The 20,406-nt window shown below is 59.9% G+C and overlaps 10 protein-coding genes across 10 annotated transcripts; 4 read left to right on the top strand and 6 right to left on the bottom strand.

Annotated features, from left to right (window-relative positions):
* Positions 1 to 283: 283 nt before the first annotated feature.
* Positions 284 to 3,502, top strand: PAN0_016d5224 (uncharacterized protein; the record flags this gene model as incomplete). Its single annotated transcript, XM_014799166.1, has 1 exon — positions 284 to 3,502. One exon carries the CDS (start codon positions 284 to 286, stop codon positions 3,500 to 3,502), a length of 3,219 nt encoding a protein of 1,072 aa, XP_014654652.1.
* Positions 3,503 to 3,873: 371 nt separating this feature from the next.
* On the bottom strand, positions 3,874 to 4,497 carry PAN0_016c5223 (3-hydroxyanthranilic acid dioxygenase; the record flags this gene model as incomplete). The annotated part of the gene is made up of 2 exons (XM_014799165.1): positions 3,874 to 4,148; positions 4,227 to 4,497. The coding sequence occupies 2 exons, from the start codon at positions 4,495 to 4,497 to the stop codon at positions 3,874 to 3,876; spliced, it is 546 nt and encodes a 181-aa protein (XP_014654651.1).
* Positions 4,498 to 4,909: 412 nt separating this feature from the next.
* Positions 4,910 to 8,140, top strand: PAN0_016d5222 (uncharacterized protein; the record flags this gene model as incomplete). Its single annotated transcript, XM_014799164.1, has 1 exon — positions 4,910 to 8,140. The coding sequence occupies one exon, from the start codon at positions 4,910 to 4,912 to the stop codon at positions 8,138 to 8,140; it is 3,231 nt and encodes a 1,076-aa protein (XP_014654650.1).
* Positions 8,141 to 8,266: 126 nt separating this feature from the next.
* On the bottom strand, positions 8,267 to 8,968 carry PAN0_016c5221 (uncharacterized protein; the record flags this gene model as incomplete). Its single annotated transcript, XM_014799163.1, has 1 exon — positions 8,267 to 8,968. One exon carries the CDS (start codon positions 8,966 to 8,968, stop codon positions 8,267 to 8,269), a length of 702 nt encoding a protein of 233 aa, XP_014654649.1.
* Positions 8,969 to 9,646: 678 nt separating this feature from the next.
* On the bottom strand, positions 9,647 to 10,894 carry PAN0_016c5220 (smp-30 gluconolaconase lre-like region protein; the record flags this gene model as incomplete). The annotated part of the gene is made up of 2 exons (XM_014799162.1): positions 9,647 to 10,752; positions 10,825 to 10,894. The coding sequence occupies 2 exons, from the start codon at positions 10,892 to 10,894 to the stop codon at positions 9,647 to 9,649; spliced, it is 1,176 nt and encodes a 391-aa protein (XP_014654648.1).
* A 1,463-nt stretch (positions 10,895 to 12,357) lies between these two features.
* Positions 12,358 to 14,053, top strand: PAN0_016d5219 (sugar transporter STL1; the record flags this gene model as incomplete). Its single annotated transcript, XM_014799161.1, has 2 exons — positions 12,358 to 13,655; positions 13,741 to 14,053. 2 exons carry the CDS (start codon positions 12,358 to 12,360, stop codon positions 14,051 to 14,053), a joined length of 1,611 nt encoding a protein of 536 aa, XP_014654647.1.
* A 131-nt stretch (positions 14,054 to 14,184) lies between these two features.
* Positions 14,185 to 15,272, bottom strand: PAN0_016c5218 (uncharacterized protein; the record flags this gene model as incomplete). The annotated part of the gene is made up of 4 exons (XM_014799160.1): positions 14,185 to 14,476; positions 14,578 to 15,052; positions 15,147 to 15,184; positions 15,265 to 15,272. The coding sequence occupies 4 exons, from the start codon at positions 15,270 to 15,272 to the stop codon at positions 14,185 to 14,187; spliced, it is 813 nt and encodes a 270-aa protein (XP_014654646.1).
* A 305-nt stretch (positions 15,273 to 15,577) lies between these two features.
* Positions 15,578 to 17,023, bottom strand: PAN0_016c5217 (mmp37-domain-containing protein; the record flags this gene model as incomplete). The annotated part of the gene is made up of 1 exon (XM_014799159.1): positions 15,578 to 17,023. One exon carries the CDS (start codon positions 17,021 to 17,023, stop codon positions 15,578 to 15,580), a length of 1,446 nt encoding a protein of 481 aa, XP_014654645.1.
* A 452-nt stretch (positions 17,024 to 17,475) lies between these two features.
* On the bottom strand, positions 17,476 to 18,282 carry PAN0_016c5216 (uncharacterized protein; the record flags this gene model as incomplete). Its single annotated transcript, XM_014799158.1, has 3 exons — positions 17,476 to 17,570; positions 17,725 to 18,121; positions 18,202 to 18,282. The coding sequence occupies 3 exons, from the start codon at positions 18,280 to 18,282 to the stop codon at positions 17,476 to 17,478; spliced, it is 573 nt and encodes a 190-aa protein (XP_014654644.1).
* Positions 18,283 to 18,659: 377 nt separating this feature from the next.
* On the top strand, positions 18,660 to 20,324 carry PAN0_016d5215 (succinate-semialdehyde dehydrogenase; the record flags this gene model as incomplete). Its single annotated transcript, XM_014799157.1, has 1 exon — positions 18,660 to 20,324. One exon carries the CDS (start codon positions 18,660 to 18,662, stop codon positions 20,322 to 20,324), a length of 1,665 nt encoding a protein of 554 aa, XP_014654643.1.
* Positions 20,325 to 20,406: the final 82 nt, after the last annotated feature.

Genomic DNA, 20,406 nt, shown 5'->3' with positions numbered 1-20,406 from the left:
TGCTGCTGCTGCTGCTGCAGATGATGGACCCTTGAAATGCGGCTTAGTGCCCACAGGGACCCTGTGCTGCATCACTTTTCGGAGATAGGCCCTCTTGGCGCAGCGCCAAAGCTCTAATTGGCCTTCGCCGACGCGCCTCTCGCCCGTACTTCCACCATCCTGATCCCCTCCCTCTTCGGGCGCCTCGCCCATACTGTCGGCCCTTGACCTCGCTCTCCTACCTTATTAACGCGCGTGCCAACCCTAGTGTTGCGACGCCGTAGCATAAGTACATCGGAGCAGCATGAGTCCCAATCGCTCCCGCACGAAATACTCGGCCTCGATCTCCGGCACAGCATATCCAGGCGAGTCGGACGGCAATCCGCACGGCACTACTAGCACCGCCAGCACCAGCACCAGCGTCAGCAACATCAGCGAGGCCAACGGTAGCTTTGCTAGCACTAGCAAGACTGCCTTCGATCATTCCAGCCGCAACGACTCGTACATCCAGGACAACGGTAAGCGAAACCGATACCAGTATAGCTGCCTACAATGTCAACGCCGCAAGCAGCGATGTAGTCGCACCTTCCCTTGCGAAAAGTGTATGCAACGTGGCATCGCGCATCTCTGCTCGCCGCCGTCCAATCTCCATCGGCCCTCTCGACGCATTCGCATGCGCCAGAAACGCGCCCTCGCCGCCTCGAATCAGGATCAAGATACCAGCAAGCAGACAATCAACCAAGACATGGATGACATGGACACGTACGAGCTCGACGACGAGCCCGACTCGCTCTCTCCTGACGCTCCTCACGAGACGCCGGCCAGCAGACGTGACGGAGCGTCTATGCAGTCGAGCCACCCATTCAACCAGGTCGGGGCGACCGAGCATTCCTTCAGCGTCTTCTCAACGCAGCACAAGTCGCACGAGCACCAACAACCACTCCATCAGACCTCCCAGGACGCCAACAATACGTATGCTCCCTATCGTCCACAGCACGTCTCGCCAATGTCCCCTCCTCGGTATCTGCACAATGCCAACCTCGCTCAAGATCGGCGCGCGCAAAGCTTTTTCCACATGCATCCACATGCCGATGCCGCACCTCTCACAAGCACACCCGCTGGTTCAAATGCCGTTGCAAAGGCTCGTGCGCTCCTTTCCTCGTCGAATCGATCTCTGATGAACCAACACAGCCCCTCGGACATCAACACCTCTCCGATGCACGATGTAGGAGCCTTGCAGACACTCGCAGCTTCGTCCACACTTCCGACACGTGGTCTTGCCTCTGACAATCGTACGGATGCGCTGGCACAGCTCGCCACCGTAGCGCAATGGCCTTCACTGCAACAGCATGAAAGCCATTTGGCCTCCATGAACAGGCCCATGCCCGAGGCTTCAGCCACGGCATCAAGCCCAGATCGTGCCTTGAATAGCGCTGCCGGTGCTGCTGGGCGCCCGTTCGGGTCGGCTATCGGACTTCCTGCGCCTTCGTCATCGCGCAGCTGGCAGAGCGCACATGGACCCGAGTCGGACCAGCGCAGCATGGTCGATGCTGACGATGCCTTCATTGGCAAGCCTGCTTTGAACGGACTTGGCTGGAATCCCTTCCGTCGACACGAGGGCATCGGCACCGACCTCCTTTCCTGGACCGGCCAGCTGGGCCGCGGATTCGGTCTGGTGATCCCCAAGTACGAGCTGCGCTCGGTGCAGCAGTCCCTTCCGAGCAGGGCAGAGGCTCATAGGCTGCTGCAGATCTATCTCGACGACTTCAATTGGTCGCGCTTCCCCGCGAGCCCGTCAGAGCTGCTCAAGGCAGTAGATGCATGCATCGACCACTGTACCATTTCGGACGACGTTCAGATGCTGCCTCTCATGGCTTACTGCCTCTCCATCTTTGGACTCGCCACGCTCGACCTGGCGGTGCGTCCCTATCCGACACGGCCATCGCGTACTTACTTTTTCGCCGCACGTAAGGCGCTCTCGCTGTCGGAAAGCCTCGGCCTGCACACGCTCGACTCGCTGTCGGCCTCGCTCAACTTGTGTCGCTACCTTGACCTGTGCCGTGTGCCACGATCGACCTGGTTGCAGGTGGCTTCATGCATGCGTGGTGCCATCGATCTCGGCCTACATCTCGATGGCGCGCATCTTGGGCAGAATTGCGCCGCAACACTGCACCGACGGGTGCTCTGGTCTCACATTGTCCACCAGGACCGCGAATGGAGCGTACTCTTTGGACGCCCCATGACCGAGATCCCTCATTCGACGACGCCGGTCGCAACACTCGAGGACTATTTGAACTTTGGCCTCGACCTGGCGTGTGCACAGTACCTGGTCGTGCGGGATGCATTTCGCGTATTCATCGAACGTATCTCGCGCCTCTTTCAAGAGATCGCCGCCAGCTCCAACTCGTCGCCCTCCTCGCGCATCTACGATCGTGCGCTCGAGATCGACCGGGACATTATCGAGTTTACGAATTCCCTGCCGCCGTGCATCTCGTCTGCTTCACCGTCATCGGGCGGAGCGATGCGACAGCAGGATTTTGCCACCACCTTCTACCACCACCTGTGCACCAACCAAATCCTCTTCTTCCGCTCGCTCTTACATCGGCCCTTCTGGATGGAGTCGTCCGATCCGGTATCGGCCGAGCGATACAAGCGCTCGCGTGAGCTGTGCGTCGAGCTCGCTCTTAGCGATCTGCGCAGTCGCCGGCTGCTTTCTCGTCGCATCCCTGTCACCATGCTCTGCCACTTGTACGGCAGCGCTTACTCGCTCCTCAGCATGAACACGATCATCGCCAGCGACATGCTGTTTGCGCTCGAATTTGACGAGGCGCTTCACAGCGACGAGGTGCAGGAGCGCCTCGGCTACATCCAAGAATATGTCGCCACCGTCCGCGCCAACATCCAAGAGTCGCGCGGCGACCATCTGGCGGTCAAAGAGCTGTACGTCATGCGCTCTTTGCTCAAGCGGATCCAGGACAAGGTCGCCACGCTCAATCCACAGAGTGTCGGCTTCCAGGTGCTTGGCGTGCGCTATCCCGGCGGATGTGCGGACCGGCTCGATATGACGCTCACAGAGCTGCAGAGCGCGGCAAATATGTTACTCAACATGGCCCGCGCCGGCGTGCGCATTGACGACGCTACGCGGATTCCGCCCTCTGGCGTAGACAAGCCGCTGGTAGGGAGCCGGTCTGCCACCAGCTCCGGCGAATCCTCACACGGCATCGGTGCAGGCGGAGTGCTGCCCATGGGCGATCAACAGACGCAAGGCTACTCATCCCGCGCTTTTGGTTACTCTGTCACCGAGGCAGAGCTGGCAGGAGGTACGGCAAAGCTGGCAGGGGATGAGAACGGCATGCAGACGATGCTGGGCGCTGACGGACCGAGTGCGGTAACTCCGTCGGCCGACTCATTGGATCTCTTTCTATCAAACGCAGACGAGTGGCTGTCGTCGCTGCTCAATCCCGGTGCGGCGGCATTCTCAGCGCCCAACCAGCCGCTCGACTTTGGGTTCTCTCTCTTTTGATCTCGAATTGAGGATCGTTACGCACATCGATCGCTCTCCGCAGCGTATCTGTGCAACTACAGAGTCTTCTTTGATGTGCGGACCACCTTGTGCAGACAGCCATTAGCATGGAAGCCCATTGCCGTATATGTGTCGAAAGTCAACCTCAAGGTTGCCAAGAGTGACCACCAAGGGTTTGACTTCGCGTCGACTTCCCTTGCCTTTCAAACTTGGCTGCGGTAGTTCCGCACGGCAACGGCCGTTGTGGATGAGATTACGCGTTCGACACCTCGACAAGACCTCACGGAAAAGGGATTGACAGACTACGGTCGCATGTCTACAAAGGCTACAGTCGGAGTTCAAACACGATCCAGGAGCGAAATGGCCGCTTGCTACGCAGGCAGTTCGCGCGCAGCTTGGAGGTAGCCGCACTCTGCACATTTGCGTCCTGCCTCGTCGTTGACCCAAGAGTCGATGATGGGCTTGAGCTGAGTGCCGAGATCGGTGCACTGGAACTTGACCTCTTTGACCAGCGTGGGGGTGTCGGCGTGTGCTTGCTTGTTGGGACAGTACCATCGCATCGCGTCTGGGCTACCCTCTGGCCGTGTGCGCTCGACGACCAGTCCCACGGTGTTGGCAAAGCGCACAGGCGAGTGCGGTGTGTTGGCTGCAGCAAAGCGAATACAAATACGAATCAGTCGTCTCCCGGTAGCTGCGGACAAGTGGAACCTCTCGAGACACTTACCCGGCAGCATGAACATCTCGCCTTCGCGAATGTTGATATCTTCAAACTTGCCGTCGTCGTTGATGACCTTGAGCAGCATGTCGCCCTTGTACTGGTAGAAGAACTCCTCGGTTGGCTGATAGTGGTAGTCTGACCGCGCATTTGGACCGCCCACGGCCATCACCGTGTAGTCTCTTGTGCGGAAGAGGCAAAAGTTGCCTACGGGCGGTTGGAGCAGGTGCTCATTCTCGGCGAGCCACTTTGGAAAGTTGAGCGGTAGTGGGAACGGCATCTTGTCAGAGTGCCGATACGGAGTAGAGATGGATGACAAGATGCAAGGCTAACAGTACATCCTTCCGAGCCCGAGGCTGCGTCCGGATGACGCGAGCAGGCAGGGTCCAGCCGCTCCTGTTTCAGCAGCCGGCTCATCTGCGTTGCCACTCTCTCGAATCAGACGTTGCTGAGCCGGATGGCCATGCGCCCCAGCCATCCATGCTGAGCTCACAGCCGCCGCTCTTTTTCCTTCCACTTCTTCTCGCCCTAACCGCTCCACACGACACGCCGCGGTCCGAGCCAAATCTGAACAATCGGGGGAGAACCATCTCGAATCGGCGACGCGAGACCCGATGACGCAGCCACGGAGAGTCTGTGTGGGGAAGCGAGGCGCAGCTGCAGGGCCACAGAAGCGTCGACGCGCCCTCGGCATGCGGATGCTCTTCCGTTCCACCACCACGGCATGCCATCGCTCTGAGTGCCGTCAGTCGGCAAGCATCATCATGGGTCGGCTCACACAGGCCCACTTTGACGACCTCTTCCTCAACAAGGTCAAGCAGGTCTGCGTCCACGTCCTCGACCAGCTCAACGAAGCAAACGAAATCGAACAGGCCTTCGACCTCTGCCCTTCCATCTCGAGACGCAACCGTGTCATCTTGTCCTTCCTCCACGATGCAGACCAAGTCGATGCCGCAGCGGCGGCCACCTCTTCCGCCTCTCCTGCTGCACGCTCCGCCGCCTCATCTGCCTCGCCGCCCCTTGCCTCTCTCCGTCCTTCCTCCTCGGCCCTTCCATCGCGCCAGGCCTCGCTGGGCACCGACAGCGTCGCCAGCCTTTCCGCACAGCGCAGGAGGCGAGCAAGAGAGATGCAGTACGTTCGCGATCCCATCGATTCCGAAGACGACTCCGACTCCCGCACTGCGCCAGGTCCCTCGTCTATCTCCAACAATCGCCTCGACCCTGCCTCGGCACGCAACCCATCCATGTCTCAGCCCGACTACACTTTCGAACAGTTCACCGAGCATCTCGACCCTACCGACAAGCTGCTCAAGCGAAGCTTCGAGATCATCATCAAGGAGACCGCTCGTCAGGCTCTCGCCAAGAAGCGCAATCCCGACCACGACCCAGCCAGGGCTTCCTCGAGACCCTCGCACGATTCGGCAGCCTCGTTGCGTTCAGCCATCGCCTCCTCGCGGTCGGATCGAAACACCCTTTCCGACCGTGCTCGCACAGACATCGCGCTCGCTCGACGCATGGCTCGCGCGCTTGGTCCCGACTCGGACGTGCGCGGTCCCAATGCTAGCGCCATGAACCCCGACCCCACCTACGATCTCCTTCGCTCCATCGCCCCGCCTACTCGTGCACTCTCCAACCGCTCCTCCGCCAATGGCCAGCTTTCCCTCTCCTCGTCCAACGCTCCTCAGCGCACCGCTCGTCTCTCGCTTCGCGAGTTCCTGCTCCCGTCGACCAATTCAGAAAGAGCGCTCTCCTGGCCAACCTCGACAACGAGCACGGCCAACCACTCACAAGCGCGCCGCGCACCGCCCTTCTCTGTCGAGTCGCAGCGTAGCGCACCGCCTCGCCCCTCGACTTCGGTCATGTCTGCACGCTCCATCAGCGCTCGGCTCGCCGAAGCCTCAAGACGCAACGCCGAGGCAGCCAGGACAATCGACGAAGCAGAGCGTCTAAGATCCAGCCAATTCATCCGCACTTCCATCGAGTCCTTGCGTGCCTCCCTCTTCCAGTTTCATATCGATTTGGCTTCCACGCAGCTGCAAAACGCACACAATCATCACGTCGACCAGATCCAACAGTCAAACAGCGACGATTCCGCTGCCTCGGGTATAGGCTCGTCCTACGCTCTCGTCATGGACACCATCGAGCTCTTTGACGATACGCTCCGACGTCTCTCCTGCCTCGTCTCCAACAACGACCGCGACGACCGACGTGTCGCGGAAGCGCAGACGCAAGTCTCGAATACAGAGCGCAACACGGATTCGTCGCAGATGCGCACCTCGTTGTGGAGAGCGCGCAACCTCTTGCTCCTGTCATCCATGTCCAGACGCTCTCAACATGCAGCAGAAACGAGCGCGGGTGCTTCCACGTCGTCTACAAGCAATGTTGACGTCGAACTCAAAGCGCATCACCACCTCATGGCTACCATCGAAGAGTCGCATTGGGCCAGACCCGACGTAGTACCTCCTTCAGGTGAAGCAATTCGTACATGGCGACGAAAGGTGGCCGCGTGGTACCACCTCGATCGTGATCGTACACAGTATCCAGACGCACGCCACACTGCATCCGAGCCAGAGGAGGGCTACGCCCGGTGGCATCCCGACGTCGAGCTGGCGTATCCTCTGGATGACGAGATCCACGAGCCGTCGGCAGGAGCCGCAACATCCTCGCGCCCCGACCCGATCGCAGATCCGAGAGCGGCTTGGGCGTCTGCACGTCAAGAAGACGCTTCGCTTTCAGGAGACCTGAACGACGATCCAGAAATACGCGCTGCGCTCGATTCTGACGCCGTCAACACCGCTCGCAGCCGTCTTTGCACTATCCTTGCCGAGACTGGCAGCGAACCTGCAAGGCAGCCTGTTGCTGCAGCAGGTGAACCTGTCGCGGCTGATGGAGAAGGAGCAACGGCGGACGATGCCCACTCGGAGGCCGATCCAGATGTATCGCTGACGCGCACTACGTCGCTGACGCGCCGAAACGCCGTTCGAGGACTGCCTTTGAGCAACTCGGATGCCGGCAGCATCCGCTCCGCACGCACCACGCTTTCTCTCGGCCGCGCACGCAACGCGGATCTACCTACCAGCACGGCACGAAGAACTCGGACCGAGATCGCGATGACAGCCGATGGCGACGGCGACGAGCTGGACGCCGGTGAGGAAGACTCTGTGGAGACGAGTATGGAGATCGGCACCGCGACGCGCCTACCGACCGGCGAGGATACAGTCGAGTCTCTGGCACCGCCCGCGGATCGACCGCGGGCGGGCCGCAGCGGATCGTTCACCTTCATCACGACGCCTGCCGCCGTGCTGCGCTCGCGACAGCGAAGTCAGAGCCGCAGCCAAGCGGAGCAGCGCAGCGCATCGCCTGCTTCGGACGGACCCGATGAGGATGAAGTGCTGGAAGGAGACGACTCGGAGGCCGAAGAGTACATCGACCTGGATCTGGACTTGGGAATGGCGGGCGAGGATGGATTCGATTTCGACTTGGTCGACTTCCTGCGCACCGAGTCGCGACGTGCTGCGCGCGCGCACGACGACGACGACAGCTTGGACGTCGAGACGGCAGACTCGCGACTGAGGCGACGATTTTTCAGCCGTGTCCGGGGTAACCGCAATAGGGACGCGGGCGACGGCAGTAGCGGTAGCCAGGATGAAGACGAGGAAGACGGAGAGGCTGCATCGGGGATTCGTGTGTTTGTGTCGGGCTCTGGCGCGTCCACACCGGCAGAAGCCAGGCAGGCTACGTTCGAGGCGTATGCTCAGCGCGCTCGCCTGCTCGAACGACGACGCAGGCTCGAAGTGCAGCCGGCGCAGGACGAAGATGATGCCGACCATTCGGATCGGCGTCGACGCACGGCTCGCAGCAGTTCGAACTCCGATGCGCACCCTCGCAACTCACTGCCCTTCCCCCGCACTTCGGAGCGATGATCAATCACAATCGATTCACTCCCATTGCCTCTCGCCGAGTCTGCCTCACACTTTGCGAACTGCGGTGGCGATGAGATGGAGCAATGGTTGAAATTCAAATGCTGGGCCGCGGCGTTGGGATGGCGATCAATCGTCAAAGATGACGTACTGATCCGTGTCGGCAGTAGAGTACTGAACAACGGGCTTGACCGAGGGCTGCGGGTGAAGGTCTACGGCAAAGTAAGCTGGTGTCTGGCCGGTGTACTCGAAGCCAGACTCGTTCTTGAGCGGAAAGTAGGAGAGCGAAGGCGATCCGATGGCTTCCTGGAGACGGAACCACTGGTGCGGGTCCTGGTCGTCGCAGCTTGCCAGACTGAAAGAGCCGGAGCTCTCGGGAGGGGTAGCGGAAGCGGTGAGGCAGACCGAGCGCTGAGTGGTGGTGTTGTTGGTGTCGGACACGTTGGCTACGACTCGACCCCAGTACTCGAGGGGGGCGCCCATGCTTCCGCCCGTGTTGCGCGTGTATCCCTGCGTAAAGGCCTGGGTGTTGCAGGTCTGGAAGTCGAAGAGCGCGGCTTCCTCCGAGGTGGTGAGCTCGGGCGCTCCGGAGGCATTGGGGGCGATGCCAAGGTAGGCGGTGGCCGAGTCGTTGTAGGAGCGCACTTGGAGCTTTTGAGGCTCCTCGAGGGCGAATTCGCCACAGAAGGCGGCAAGTCGCTGGTCGGCAGCAGACTCAGCCTGCCTGCGCACCATGCGCGAGACGAAGAGAGGCTGCTCGGGCGTAGGCGCTGCGGTCGCTAGCGATGCCAGCACGAGGCAGACAAGAGTCAATGCGATGTTCGACTTCATCCTGAGGGTCCTGATCCGGTGTTGTAGACGTGGGGTCGGTGAGCAGCGATTGTGGATTGTGGTGGTTGGAGGGAGAAAGAGGACAAAGCGAGGTCTTTATGTTGTGGTTGGTGATGCGCAAAGGTGCTGCGACCGAGACAAGCTCAAGGTTGGTGCGTGTGCGCAGGGCTCGAGCGTCGAAGAACGGTGCGGTGCGTGCTGGCGCCCGGAATGATTGGCTGCTGCGGTTGGCGGAGTTGCGCACAGCCGTCGGTTAGCGCGGAATGGGGTCAGAAAAGCGACAGCGAAGCAACAAAAGAGCCACTCTGCACCGCCAGCACGGCTCGGAAATTTCATGCGCCAAGCCGTGCCAATCCTCCAGGAGGCGACTCCCCAACGCTCGCTTAGCCGCTCCCTGCTCTGCGCAGCTCTGCGCTGCTCTGCGCCGTTCTGCGCAACCAGACGCGTCTCGCCACCGTCGCGCAACATGTCACCGTGCAGCCCACTGCAGATGCAGCTGACCCCACCCCACGCGCACCTTCTAGCACTCACTCTTGAGCTCAATCGTGTCCCGCGGAAATGTAGCGAGTGTTGCAATTGAATCGCAAGCGATCACAGCAATTTACAAGCAATCACATTAGATTACAGGCAATCACAGTAGGTGACAGGCGGGTGCGGAGATGCCGAAAAGACGCCGACTCAGTCCTGGCCATTGACGGCGACGGTCACCTCCCAGAGCTCGACCTCTGCAAAGAGGAGGAGGCGATACTGTCCCGACGAGGTCTGACCGGCCCAGCAGAAGTTGGCGACACCCTTCTCTCCGGGGATGACAAACTTGCCGATGAGCTTACCCGTGCCGTCGGGCTGAGGCTTGTAGACGTGGACGCCATTGCCGTGACCCGCCCAGACGTTGCCGTAGGTGTCTACGTGAATGCCGTCTGGCACGCCGCTGGTGGACTCTGCAAATTCAGTGCGCGAGCCGACGTCGACAGCCGGGAGGCCATCCTTGGATTCGGAGTCCGGCAGCACCTTGTACGAGTAGAGGTGTGCGGGACCGTTGTCGTCGACGTAAAACTCGCCTACGCTGTCGTTGCGGTGGAAGCGGAAGCGGCCGGTGTCCGAGGTGATGAGCAGACCCGATCCGTCGTTGGCGGGCGAAGGTACAAAGGTGACGCCGTTGGGCTTGGAGTAGTTGGAGTCGATCAGGCGCACCTGGTTGGTGGACGGCTTCCACATGTAGAGGGCGTTGGGTGCGTACGTGACGTCGGGCGACTTGAACGACTGCTCGATGCCGTAGTCTGGATCGGTGAAGAAGAAGGAGCCCGAGGGGGGATGGGGAACGGCGTCGTTGAGACTGGAGAAGGGCTTGCCCTCGAACTGCGAGAGCACGGCCTTGCCAGTACGCTCGGCGACGTTGTGAACGACAAGCGAAGAAGTGATGGCGAGCTTGTCGTGGCCCTGCTCGCACCAGAGCACGCTATCTTGATCCCAGTGGGTGGCGCCGTTGGGCAGCGCGAGGTGGCCGGGGAGCTCATCGATGACTTGGAGCGCGGACCACAGCGAGTTTTGCTCGTCGGATGTGAGATCGGGAAGCAAGCCGTTGGATGCGCGTTGTTCGGTGCTCGGAGACGGAATGCTGTCAAGGGGCACGCCAATGATGCATGCGCTCTGCTGCACTTTCGGATGCGGAAGGCGGTTGGAAGAGAGGTACACCTTGTTGTGCTTGGCGAGGTAGATGCCGGCCTCGTGGAACCGCTGCAGCCCTTCTGGATCGGTGAGGAGCTTGCGCATGGTGGCCGATGTTCCTGTTGGCGGGAATGGATGTGGACAAAGTGAGTCTGTGATCGGCGCTGAGCATGAATCCATCGGGTGCTTACCTGCGAGACGATCAAACTCTGGGTCGAGGCTGACGACGCCGACTGGCTCGGTCGATGTTTGCGATGGCATTTTGCTTGGATGCGGTATGAACGATGCAAATGGTGGCAATCAGCGAGGCTGTCGTCGGTGATGGAGACGTTGGTGGTGGTGACGGGAGCGAGAATTGCAAAGGTGAGGTCGATCGTCCAAGTCGTCGGCTGTGGAGGAGGTGGGGTGCGGAGCGGAAGCAGCTTTTAGTGGGGTACCTGCTCTCGGTTCGGTCCGGTCTGGCTGGACGGACTGAGTTGATTCGCGCACAGACGCACACCAACCACGACGACGCTCTAACACTTTGAAAGCGAGGAAAAATAGTTGACCGGCATGAAACGCGGCCGCACGGATCGAGCCGGAGTGGACGCGCGTTGCAAAAGGCGGAGTCGAAACATGGCGGACCGGTGATGCGGCGCGGCTCTGCTTATGCAAAACACGGCGGACCACCGGACCGGTTCGGCTGGAGTGCAGCTTCAAAAATCCAGTGTGGCGCCAATTGGGACACTATTTCTCCGACACGCGATGCGCACTGCCAAAAGTCATTGGGCCACGCTCCATTTTCTACAGCGGCAGGCCGGCATGACCGACGGCACGCAACCTCCCCCCCCCCCCCAAGCGAGGGCTTCTCTGCAGGGCACGGCATCCACATTCACGCGTGCCAATACTGTAATCCGCTCATCCAGACCATCCGCACCGGTCCGCGCAGGCACGGCCCCAATGCCATCGATGGCCCCACGATGGCCCGTACCGTCAACTGGCTGTTCGTCAATTTCATTTCATTTTCCAGTTTTATTCTTATTTTTATTTTTATTTTCGACAGGTTCGCGTGGCGTTGGAAGGCAGACAGCAGCCGCCGATTCGATTGGCCGTGTTTGCTCGTTTGTGCAACCGTTACCCCGCAATCGAGACTCGTTGCCTCCCTCCCTAGACTCAACCTCCCCACAATGCCCGCGCCATACAGTTCTTGTACACACATTTGAACAGCCGTCCGTCTGCCCGTGCCCGAATGCTTCCGTTGCTCAAAGCCCCGAGTCTCGGCCCTCCTACCATTGCCGCACGCATCATCCACCACATGTCCGGCCCGGTCTGCCGCTCCATCAACGCAACTCCGCTGGCTTTTGCCATCCATTCTTTCTCTCGAGGGCAATCCTGCCCTACCGCACATTTTCACGCCGGTTCCTGACGCTTGCCCTCTCACACTAGGCTGCATCCCACGCCGCCCTTCATCGCACCCCACACATTTTCACTTGTTGCTCTGTGTACCCCTCGCACGCACCCGCCACTCGGTCTGCATGAACGCGCCCACTCCACTCGCTCATTTCATTTCGCCCTGCGTCCACTTAATTATTCCTATAAGACCCTCCACCATTTTGACGCTTGGGCCCCGCATCTCTTTCCCCCAGATCATCCCCGACATCCTTCTTGATCTCGGCCTCTCCCTTCCGCTCCCATCCCTGTCAACGCTATCAACGCTGCCGGCGAAAGGCGACCCTTGTGCAACCATGCATTCCCACTCCTACACTCCTCGCCGAATCCACAACGACTACTTCGGTATCGATGTCGGACTTCGCGGCAAGTCGCTTCTCGCCGTCATCACCGCAAGCTGTGCCGCAGGCTTCCTTTTGGTTGGATACGACAATGGAGTCATGGGGGGCGTTGTCGGCCTCGGCGAGTTCAACAAGACCTTCAACAACCCGGACGCAAACACCATCGGCAACATCGTCTCCCTTTACGAGATCGGCTGCTTTTTCGGCGCCCTCTCAACCTTTGTCATCGGCGACTTCCTCGGACGCAGGCGTACCATCCTCCTCAGCTCGCTCGTCATGATCGCAGGCGCCATCATCCAGGCAGCCAGCTCCACCGTCGGCATCATGATCCTCGGCCGCATCGTCTCGGGTCTCGGCATGGGTGCCATCAATTCCACCGTCCCCATCATGCAGGCCGAAACTTCGCCCGCCGTCTCCCGTGGCAAGCTCGTTTGCCTAGACTTGACAGTACTCAACTTTGGCATAGTGATTAGCTACTGGACTGACTATGCTTTCGGCTTCAGCGGCCTCACGGGCAGCAAAATCTGGCGCACTCCCGTCGCCCTCCAGTGTGTCTTCATCGTCGTGCTCATGGCCTGCACCCTCGTCATCCCAGACACTCCTCGTTGGCTCGCCTCCAAGGGTCGCGAGGCAGAGGCCATCGCCGTCCTTGAGCGCCTCCACAACGCCTCCATCGACTCCCCCGAAGTCCAGCAATCCTTTGCCGGTATCCAGCAGGCCATCCAGCACGAACGYGYCGYTGCCAASACCGGAKGGMGRGCYYTCRWYGCCAASGAYMRCATYCAGACCCGCAAGCRTCTCTTCCTCGCCTGCTTCATCCAGGCAGCCCAACAGCTKTCYGGTATCAACGCACTTATCTACWACTCGGGCACCCTCTTCTCCCAGTCGAYCGGCCTCGACASCRAAAAGTCTGCCCTCTTCGCCGGTGGCCTCAACATGTGCCTTATCCTCGGCTCCACCATCTCCATCTTCCTTATCGACCGTGTCGGCCGCAGGAAGCTCCTCATCCCCTGCATTGCCGGTATGGCCGCCGTCATGTGCGTTCAGACCGGCCTGGTCAAGAAGACCCAGGAGGGAGGCGGTGCCATCTACGGCCGCGCTGCCTCCGCCATGCTCTTTGTCTTTGAGTTCTTCTTCTCACTCGGATTCCAAGGAACCGTGTGGCTCATTCCAAGCGAAGTGCTCCCCCTGCTCATCAGGACCAAGGGATCTGCACTCTCGACAGCCAGCAACTGGATCTTCAACTTTGTTGTGTAAGTAGGCGGTGCCTTTCGCAGCGGATACGAGCGGACTTTTCGTACTGACAGGAGCTCCTTTATTCTTCTTTGCGGTCGATAGTGTCAAGTTCACCCCCTCTGCTCTGGAAAACATCAAGTGGAAGACGTACATCATCTTTGCGATCCTCAACGCCTGCTGGGTTCCCATCATTTACTTTTTCCTCCCCGAGACCAAGGGCAAAGCGCTGGAGGAAATCGACGAGATTTTCACCACCGATGGCTGGCGCATCGACAACTCCCACGCCGCTGCCGACACCAAGGCCGCCGCCGCCGCAGGCAACGCTGACATCGACTACCCGGACGTCGAGACCGGCTCCAACAAGGGCTCGCACAAAGAGGGCGGCCTTGTCACCGCGACTCTCGACTCGAGGTAAATTTGCCGCCTGTCAAAATACCCGCATCCCAAATCCCGAGCCTTGTCCGCAGCCAACGAGCGCTATGTCGTTCACTCCCTGGCAGCTTTCGTCTGTATCCTTACATTGATTACACCTGGCAGCAAGAAATGTTACGGTCTAGAACCGCGTCTCTCTTTGTGCAAGTGCGCGCGCGACTGTGCTGACTTTTCGGTGTCGAGGCCGGTCGACTGGGAGAAGAGGGTGCCCGAGTTGTAGATAAGTGCGTTGATACCAGACAGCTGTTGGGCTGCCTGGATGAAGCAGGCGAGGAAGAGATGCTTGCGGGTCTGGATGCGATCCTTGGCATTGAAGGCCCTCCCTCCGGTCTTGGCAACGACACGTTCGTGCTGGTTGCGATCCTTGGCGACGAGACAACTCCGCACTTCCGCAAATCGCGTTGCGCTGCCTGGCGTGTCTTCTACAACAGGAAACCAGCGCTCGAGCTCGCAGGAATGCCCAGCTCGTCAAAGAGCGAGAGGCTCACGCTCTCCACGATTGTCAACGCGACTGTGCCCGGTCGCAGCTGCTTGTTGCCGTCCAGGTCATCGATGGCTACCCCGTCGAAACCGGACCCCTCCTCCCCGTCGGGCCACGTGTCGCCATCGTCGTCCTCATCATCGTCCGAGTCGTCCGAGTCGTCTTCCTCGTCCGGATCCGAGTCAGACTCCGCAACGGAGTCGAGATCCGTCTCTGCATCCAAATCCTCGTTACTTGCTCTACTGTCGACAAAAGTTTCGGAGGCATGGGAGAGGGTCGAGCCTCGCGCGATGCTGCCTTCAATCTGGCTGCCTATGAAGTCCTTCCAGTCATGAGCGGTGATCACAAAAGCATTGGTCGGAGGAGGTGGAGCGGCATTGGCGCACGTTTCGATCGCGTGCCCAAACTCGGCTTCGGAGACCCATACGACGTAACCGAGCAGAAGCTGTGCCTGCATGACGACGGTCAGCACTTCGGTCTTGTCCTCGGTGGCGACAAAAGCTGTGGCCAATCCAAAGCCATGGATGTAGTGCAATGGGAACCACGAGTTTATCAGATGCCAGTCTTCCCGAGACCGCAGGTGCATACCGCACACCATCAGCCAGAGCATCCTTGCCGAGTTTGTATGCAGACCTGTGAATGGAGGTCGGGAGGAATAGCGGGTGGCTCACCTCCCGCATGGACATCCCGCATGGACATCCCGCATGTTGGACCTGTCCATCTGCGGAATCGTCCGCTTCCGCACGCGGTGGGGCCTCAACCCTTTCAGCGCTTCCGCACCTCCGTCCGTGGACGGACGGGCTCCCACCCTGCCCGGCCCGCAAGCTTCATCACTCCATGCAACACACTACACCCTTTTACAATACGGTCCGCAAGCAAACACGCAAGCAACGATGTATCGACCGCAGCTAAGGATACATTAGTCATGGGTCTGACCTTTTCATTGCAAGCATTCTCCGGCTCCTATGAATCTGGCGAACAGTTACAGAAGGAACAATTCCAGGGCAGACCGTTGAGCATCTGTACTCAGCGATTCTGGGTCTCTTTTTTGCCTTCAAAGTACTTGCCGATCTTGGCGGCGACGTATCGGAAGGTCCTGGTGAAGCCGGCGGTGTAGATGCCTTTGATTGACTGTGACCAAGCGGGACCTTTGACGGTCTTGGCGATCATCTGAAGCAGCACCTGGTCAAAGTCCTTTCGCTGGACGACGGCGCGCCAGAAGTGGTTGAGAGTCTCCTCTCTTTCGATGCGAGATGGTTCGCGTGGGACAGTGTCGAGTGTCCTGGATAAAGACAGTTTGAGGAACGCCGGATCGAGGTCAGGTCGTGCGGTGTAGTAGTCTTGTATTTTTTGGCGCAGAGATCGTGGAAGACGCGCGGCATACGAGGCACGAGTTGCAACCGAGCCATCCTGGTGGATGTTGTAGCGATTTTGTCCGACCTCCTCGACTGAGAGAGTGCCCAAGTTGCGCATGAGGCCGGCGTAGAGGTGTCGGAACTCTTGGCGCTGGTTGAGCACGATGTTGCGCACCTTGTTCGAGTTTTCTCCGCCAGGCACCGACATGCGGAAGTCGCCGGTGTAGCTGAGCGATGCGATGCGCGTGTACAGCTCTACCTCGGAGAATTGGGTGGGCAAGAGAAGGAGGGCGGTGCGCAAGGCCGAGGCAAGGTTGACTTGCTGGGCCAGACGCACACGGGCGTCCGAGGTGACGAGCGCCACCGGCTTGTGCATCCGACCACTGACATAGAGGGTCTCCCAGTCGAGAAGATCGGTGCAAAGGTCATCGACGCTGATGATGCCGTACTTTACCAGTTCGTCTTCGAGCGTGATGTATGGATTGTACCAGATTTTTGCACCTATGGGCTGAACTAGGCCGATGCCGAGGCCACCCAGTAGCCTGCTGAACATCGAGTAGTGTTTTGGATGCTGCGCCATGTTGAGAGAATGCCAGTGCTGTGGGTGAGTGACGGCCATGATGAAGTCGACCATCTTCTTTCCATCCTTGGTCGCAGGTCTCTTGGAGTGCTCCGGGCCTGCTTCCTTTTGAGAGAATACGCCGGAGCCGTAGGCAAAAGCGAAGCGCACGGGAGTGTCGAAGCATGCGAGAATGTTGTGGAGACGCCTGTCTGTGTCTTGTGGTACAGGTAGGATCTGGTTGGAGCCAAAGGAGGGCGGAAAGGACGGGGGAGGGAACTTTGTTCGCGAGACGGGACTTTGTGGGACGAGGCGAGGATTCGAATCGGATATCGGAATGCCTGTGCGCAAAGCGGACGATGTAAAGGTGCGTCCGCTTGTGCGTCGTCGGCCACCTGTGTGCGTCCGGGCCGACCTCGAGTGGTGGAAACCGAGTGACAAGGGGGTGATCAGACATGAGACAGCTTCGTGTGCTTGGTCGACACGATGGAGCTTTGTTTGTGACCAGCGCTTTGGTGCGACCAGAGCTTGGCCGCTGGTCACTCCGAGGCGCTGCATTGTGGAAGCTGGGCGAGTGTTTGCAAGACAAAAGTGTGGTCTGGCGACGGATGGAGAAGGGAGTGGAGATGGTGGCAGACAGGCTTGCGGTTTGGAAGAACGGCAAAGGTGAGCAAGCAATTACCCGGCTTTTCTCTGCTGTTGGGACTTCGCTTTTAATTGCACGGCAAAAATGCGCCCGAAAAATGCAGACGGTTGGATTCCTCCACATGCACGGCCCGCCGGTCTTGGGCGCGGAGGAATCCATGCTAATCCCATCGGCGGCTCTCTCTCGTGGAGCGGCCACCTCCGCTCGTCCACCCCAGCAGCAGATGGCGGAGAGCTTAGTCGCTGAACACTAGCGTGGATAGGCAGCAGCACCAAGGAACGAGTCGCGATTGGAATGGTCTTATTGTACTCTCGTTTTCTGCGGCGGTCGGGCCTTTCTGAATGCAGCTTGCAATTGGTCTTCTTCATTCTGAGAGCGGTGGTGGGACAGAGTCTGGGTCGGCGGCCTCGTCGTCCTCCTCTACATCCGTAAACTGGACGATGGGCTGGGAGACGGAGGCTGACGTGCGTAAGAGCGTTCGTCATCGAGCATGCAGCGCAGAATAAGGAGAGGTGGGCGCAGGACAGAGGATGGAAGATGGTCAGGGTCAGCTCGAGCCTCGCTTGAGCGAGAGCAATGAGGAAGACGTCGAGGAAGACATCGAGCCACGTACCTGCACCTTGAGCACGAAAGCCGACGCACACGGCGTCCGAGTCCTTGAGACCGGCTTTGCGAACGGTGGTGTCAGCGCCGGATGCATCGTGGTCGAGCGGCATAAAGATGGTCATGCCCTCGAGGCCTGCCGCATCGTTGCCTGTGCTGCTAGCGATGAAGAGACCGACGTCGGTATCGGGATCCATGTCGGACCAGCTCGGATACGACTTGGCGTCGGTGGAGGTGTACGAGGGCAGAGACGAGAGCTCGGGCTGGTTGCTGGAGCGGACGGCCACGACGAAGCCGGTCTTGAGCGAAGCCAGCGTGTCGGTGGGCTGGCACGGCAGAAAGAGCGTGGATTTGTGGAACTTGAGGCGCAGCACCAGCGCATCCTTGGCCTCGGTGAGAGAGGCAGGCTGGACATCAAGAGCAGCCGTCGGAGCGATCAGCAAGACGCATCCATCGCAAGTCTTTGTATGTGAGAAAGTGCACTCACCATGTTGCTCTGTAAACTCGAAAGGTTGGATGATGGATGTGTCTGGAAGGAAGCGAGCAGGGCTTGGTGCGGTACGCGCATTTGAACCCTGAGAGCGCGCGCAGACTTGTGAGATGTGCAGCAATCGCGGCCTCACACTGGGCAAAATTCAATCAAGTAGCCGCGATGCGCGCGTTAGCCGCGACTTTCCCCGGTCTGTGGGGCGGTACTGCAGCTGAGTGAGCAGAGCGAGTGGAGCGTTGGGCCAGAAGCACTGCAACCCGTAGAACCCGAGGCGCAATCTGCTCCACCTGCAGCTCGTCTGTCCAACAGCGGCCGAGCCTTGTCGCGCGCTCACGGTCATTTGCTCGGCTTCCCACCAGTCTGACTCCTAGGCTCACTTCATCCCTCCATATATACACAAGCTCTTGCGGCCAGGCTGGTTCCGCTGACCCACTCATCGTCTTATCTCGTGTAGCATGCTTCGCTCTGCACGCACTTCCATCGCTCGACCTGCCCTTCGCTCTGCCACCGCGTCCTCTTCGCTCAATTCTTCGCGCATCTCTCTCGCCTCCAGGCGCATCACTCCTCGTTTCCCCACCTCTTCGCATCCCATCCACACCACCGCCTCCTTCAACATGCCGCACATGCCCCAGGGAATCGTAAAGGGCGGCAAGGAGGAGCTCAAGCTCGCCAACCAGTCGCTCTGGCAGACCAAGGCCTACATCAATGGTGCATGGGCCGACGCCGACTCCAAGGCCACCCTCAAGGTCTTCAACAAGGCCACCGGCGCCGAAATCGGCCAGGTGCCCGACATGGGCGCAAAGGAGACCGCCGCCGCCATCGACGCCGCCGAACAAGCCTTCAAGTCCTGGTCCAAGACCACCGCGAAGCACCGCCACGACCTCCTCATGAAGCTCTTCTACGCGCATCAGCAAAACGCAGACGACCTCGCAAAGATCATCGTCGCCGAAAACGGCAAGGCATTCGCAGAGGCAAAGGGCGAGATCGCCTACTCCAACGGCTTCCTCGAGTGGTTCGCCGAGGAGGCCACCCGCACCTACGGCCACACCGTCCCCTCGCCCCTCCCCGGCGTCCGCAACGTGGTGCAGATGCAGCCCGTCGGCGTCGCCGGCCTCATCACCCCGTGGAACTTCCCCGCCGCCATGATCACCCGCAAGGCCGCACCAGCACTCGCCGCCGGATGCACCGTCGTCATCAAGGCGCCCGCAGAAACGCCCTTCTCGGCGCTCGCCTTTGCACACCTTGCCGAGCAGGTCGGATTCCCCAAGGGCACCATCAACGTCGTCACCTGCGCCAAGGGCGACAACGAGATCGCCGTCGGAAAGGAGCTCTGCGAGAACCCCACGGTGCGCAAGATCTCCTTCACCGGATCCACCCGCGTCGGCAAGATCCTCATGAGCCAGTCCGCCTCCACCCTCAAGAAGCTCTCCATGGAGCTCGGCGGCAATGCTCCCTTCATCGTCTTTGAGGATGCCGACCTCGACAAGGCGGTCGAGGGCGCCATCGCCTGCAAGTTCCGCGGCTCGGGTCAGACGTGCATCTGCGCCAACCGAATCTACGTCCATGCCAGCGTCAAGGACGAGTTCCTCAAGAAGCTCGCCGCCAAGGTCGAAAACTTCAAGGTCGGCTACGGCATGGACGAGGGCACCACCCACGGCCCGCTCGTCAGCGAGGTCGGCCTCAACAAGGTCGAGGAGCACGTCAACGAGTCGGTCAAGAACGGAGCGCGCGTCGTCGTCGGCGGCAAGCGCGGCGAGGGCCTCTTCTTTGAGCCCACCGTCATCACCGATCTTCCCGACAGCGTCCCCACCGACCGCGAGGAGACCTTCGGCCCGCTCGCCGCCGTCTACACCTTCTCGAGCGAGGAGGAGGTGGTGCGCAAGGCCAACAACGTCGACGTCGGCCTCGCCGGTTACTTCTTCTCCAAGGACACCGCTCGATGCTGGCGCGTGGCCGAAGAGCTCCAGGTGGGCATGGTGGGCATCAACACTGGCCTCATCTCGCAGAACTCGGTGCCCTTCGGTGGCGTGCACGAGTCGGGCTTCGGCCGCGAGGGCGGTCGCACCGGCATCGACGAGTACATGATCCAGAAGCTCATGGTCTTTGGCGGCGTCAACTGAGTTCCAACACATTTCCTTCGATCGCGCATTGGTACCTGTTGAAAATGGATTTCATGATGCAAAAGACATTGTTTGTGATGGC

The sequence above is a fragment of the Moesziomyces antarcticus genome (genome assembly GCF_000747765.1).
Source record: "Moesziomyces antarcticus DNA, scaffold: scaffold_v10016, strain JCM 10317, whole genome shotgun sequence".
In the NCBI taxonomy this organism is placed as follows: Eukaryota; Fungi; Basidiomycota; class Ustilaginomycetes; order Ustilaginales; family Ustilaginaceae; genus Moesziomyces; species Moesziomyces antarcticus.
Note: the sequence above shows the minus strand (reverse complement) of the source record. Positions and strands in the feature narration are given on the sequence as shown.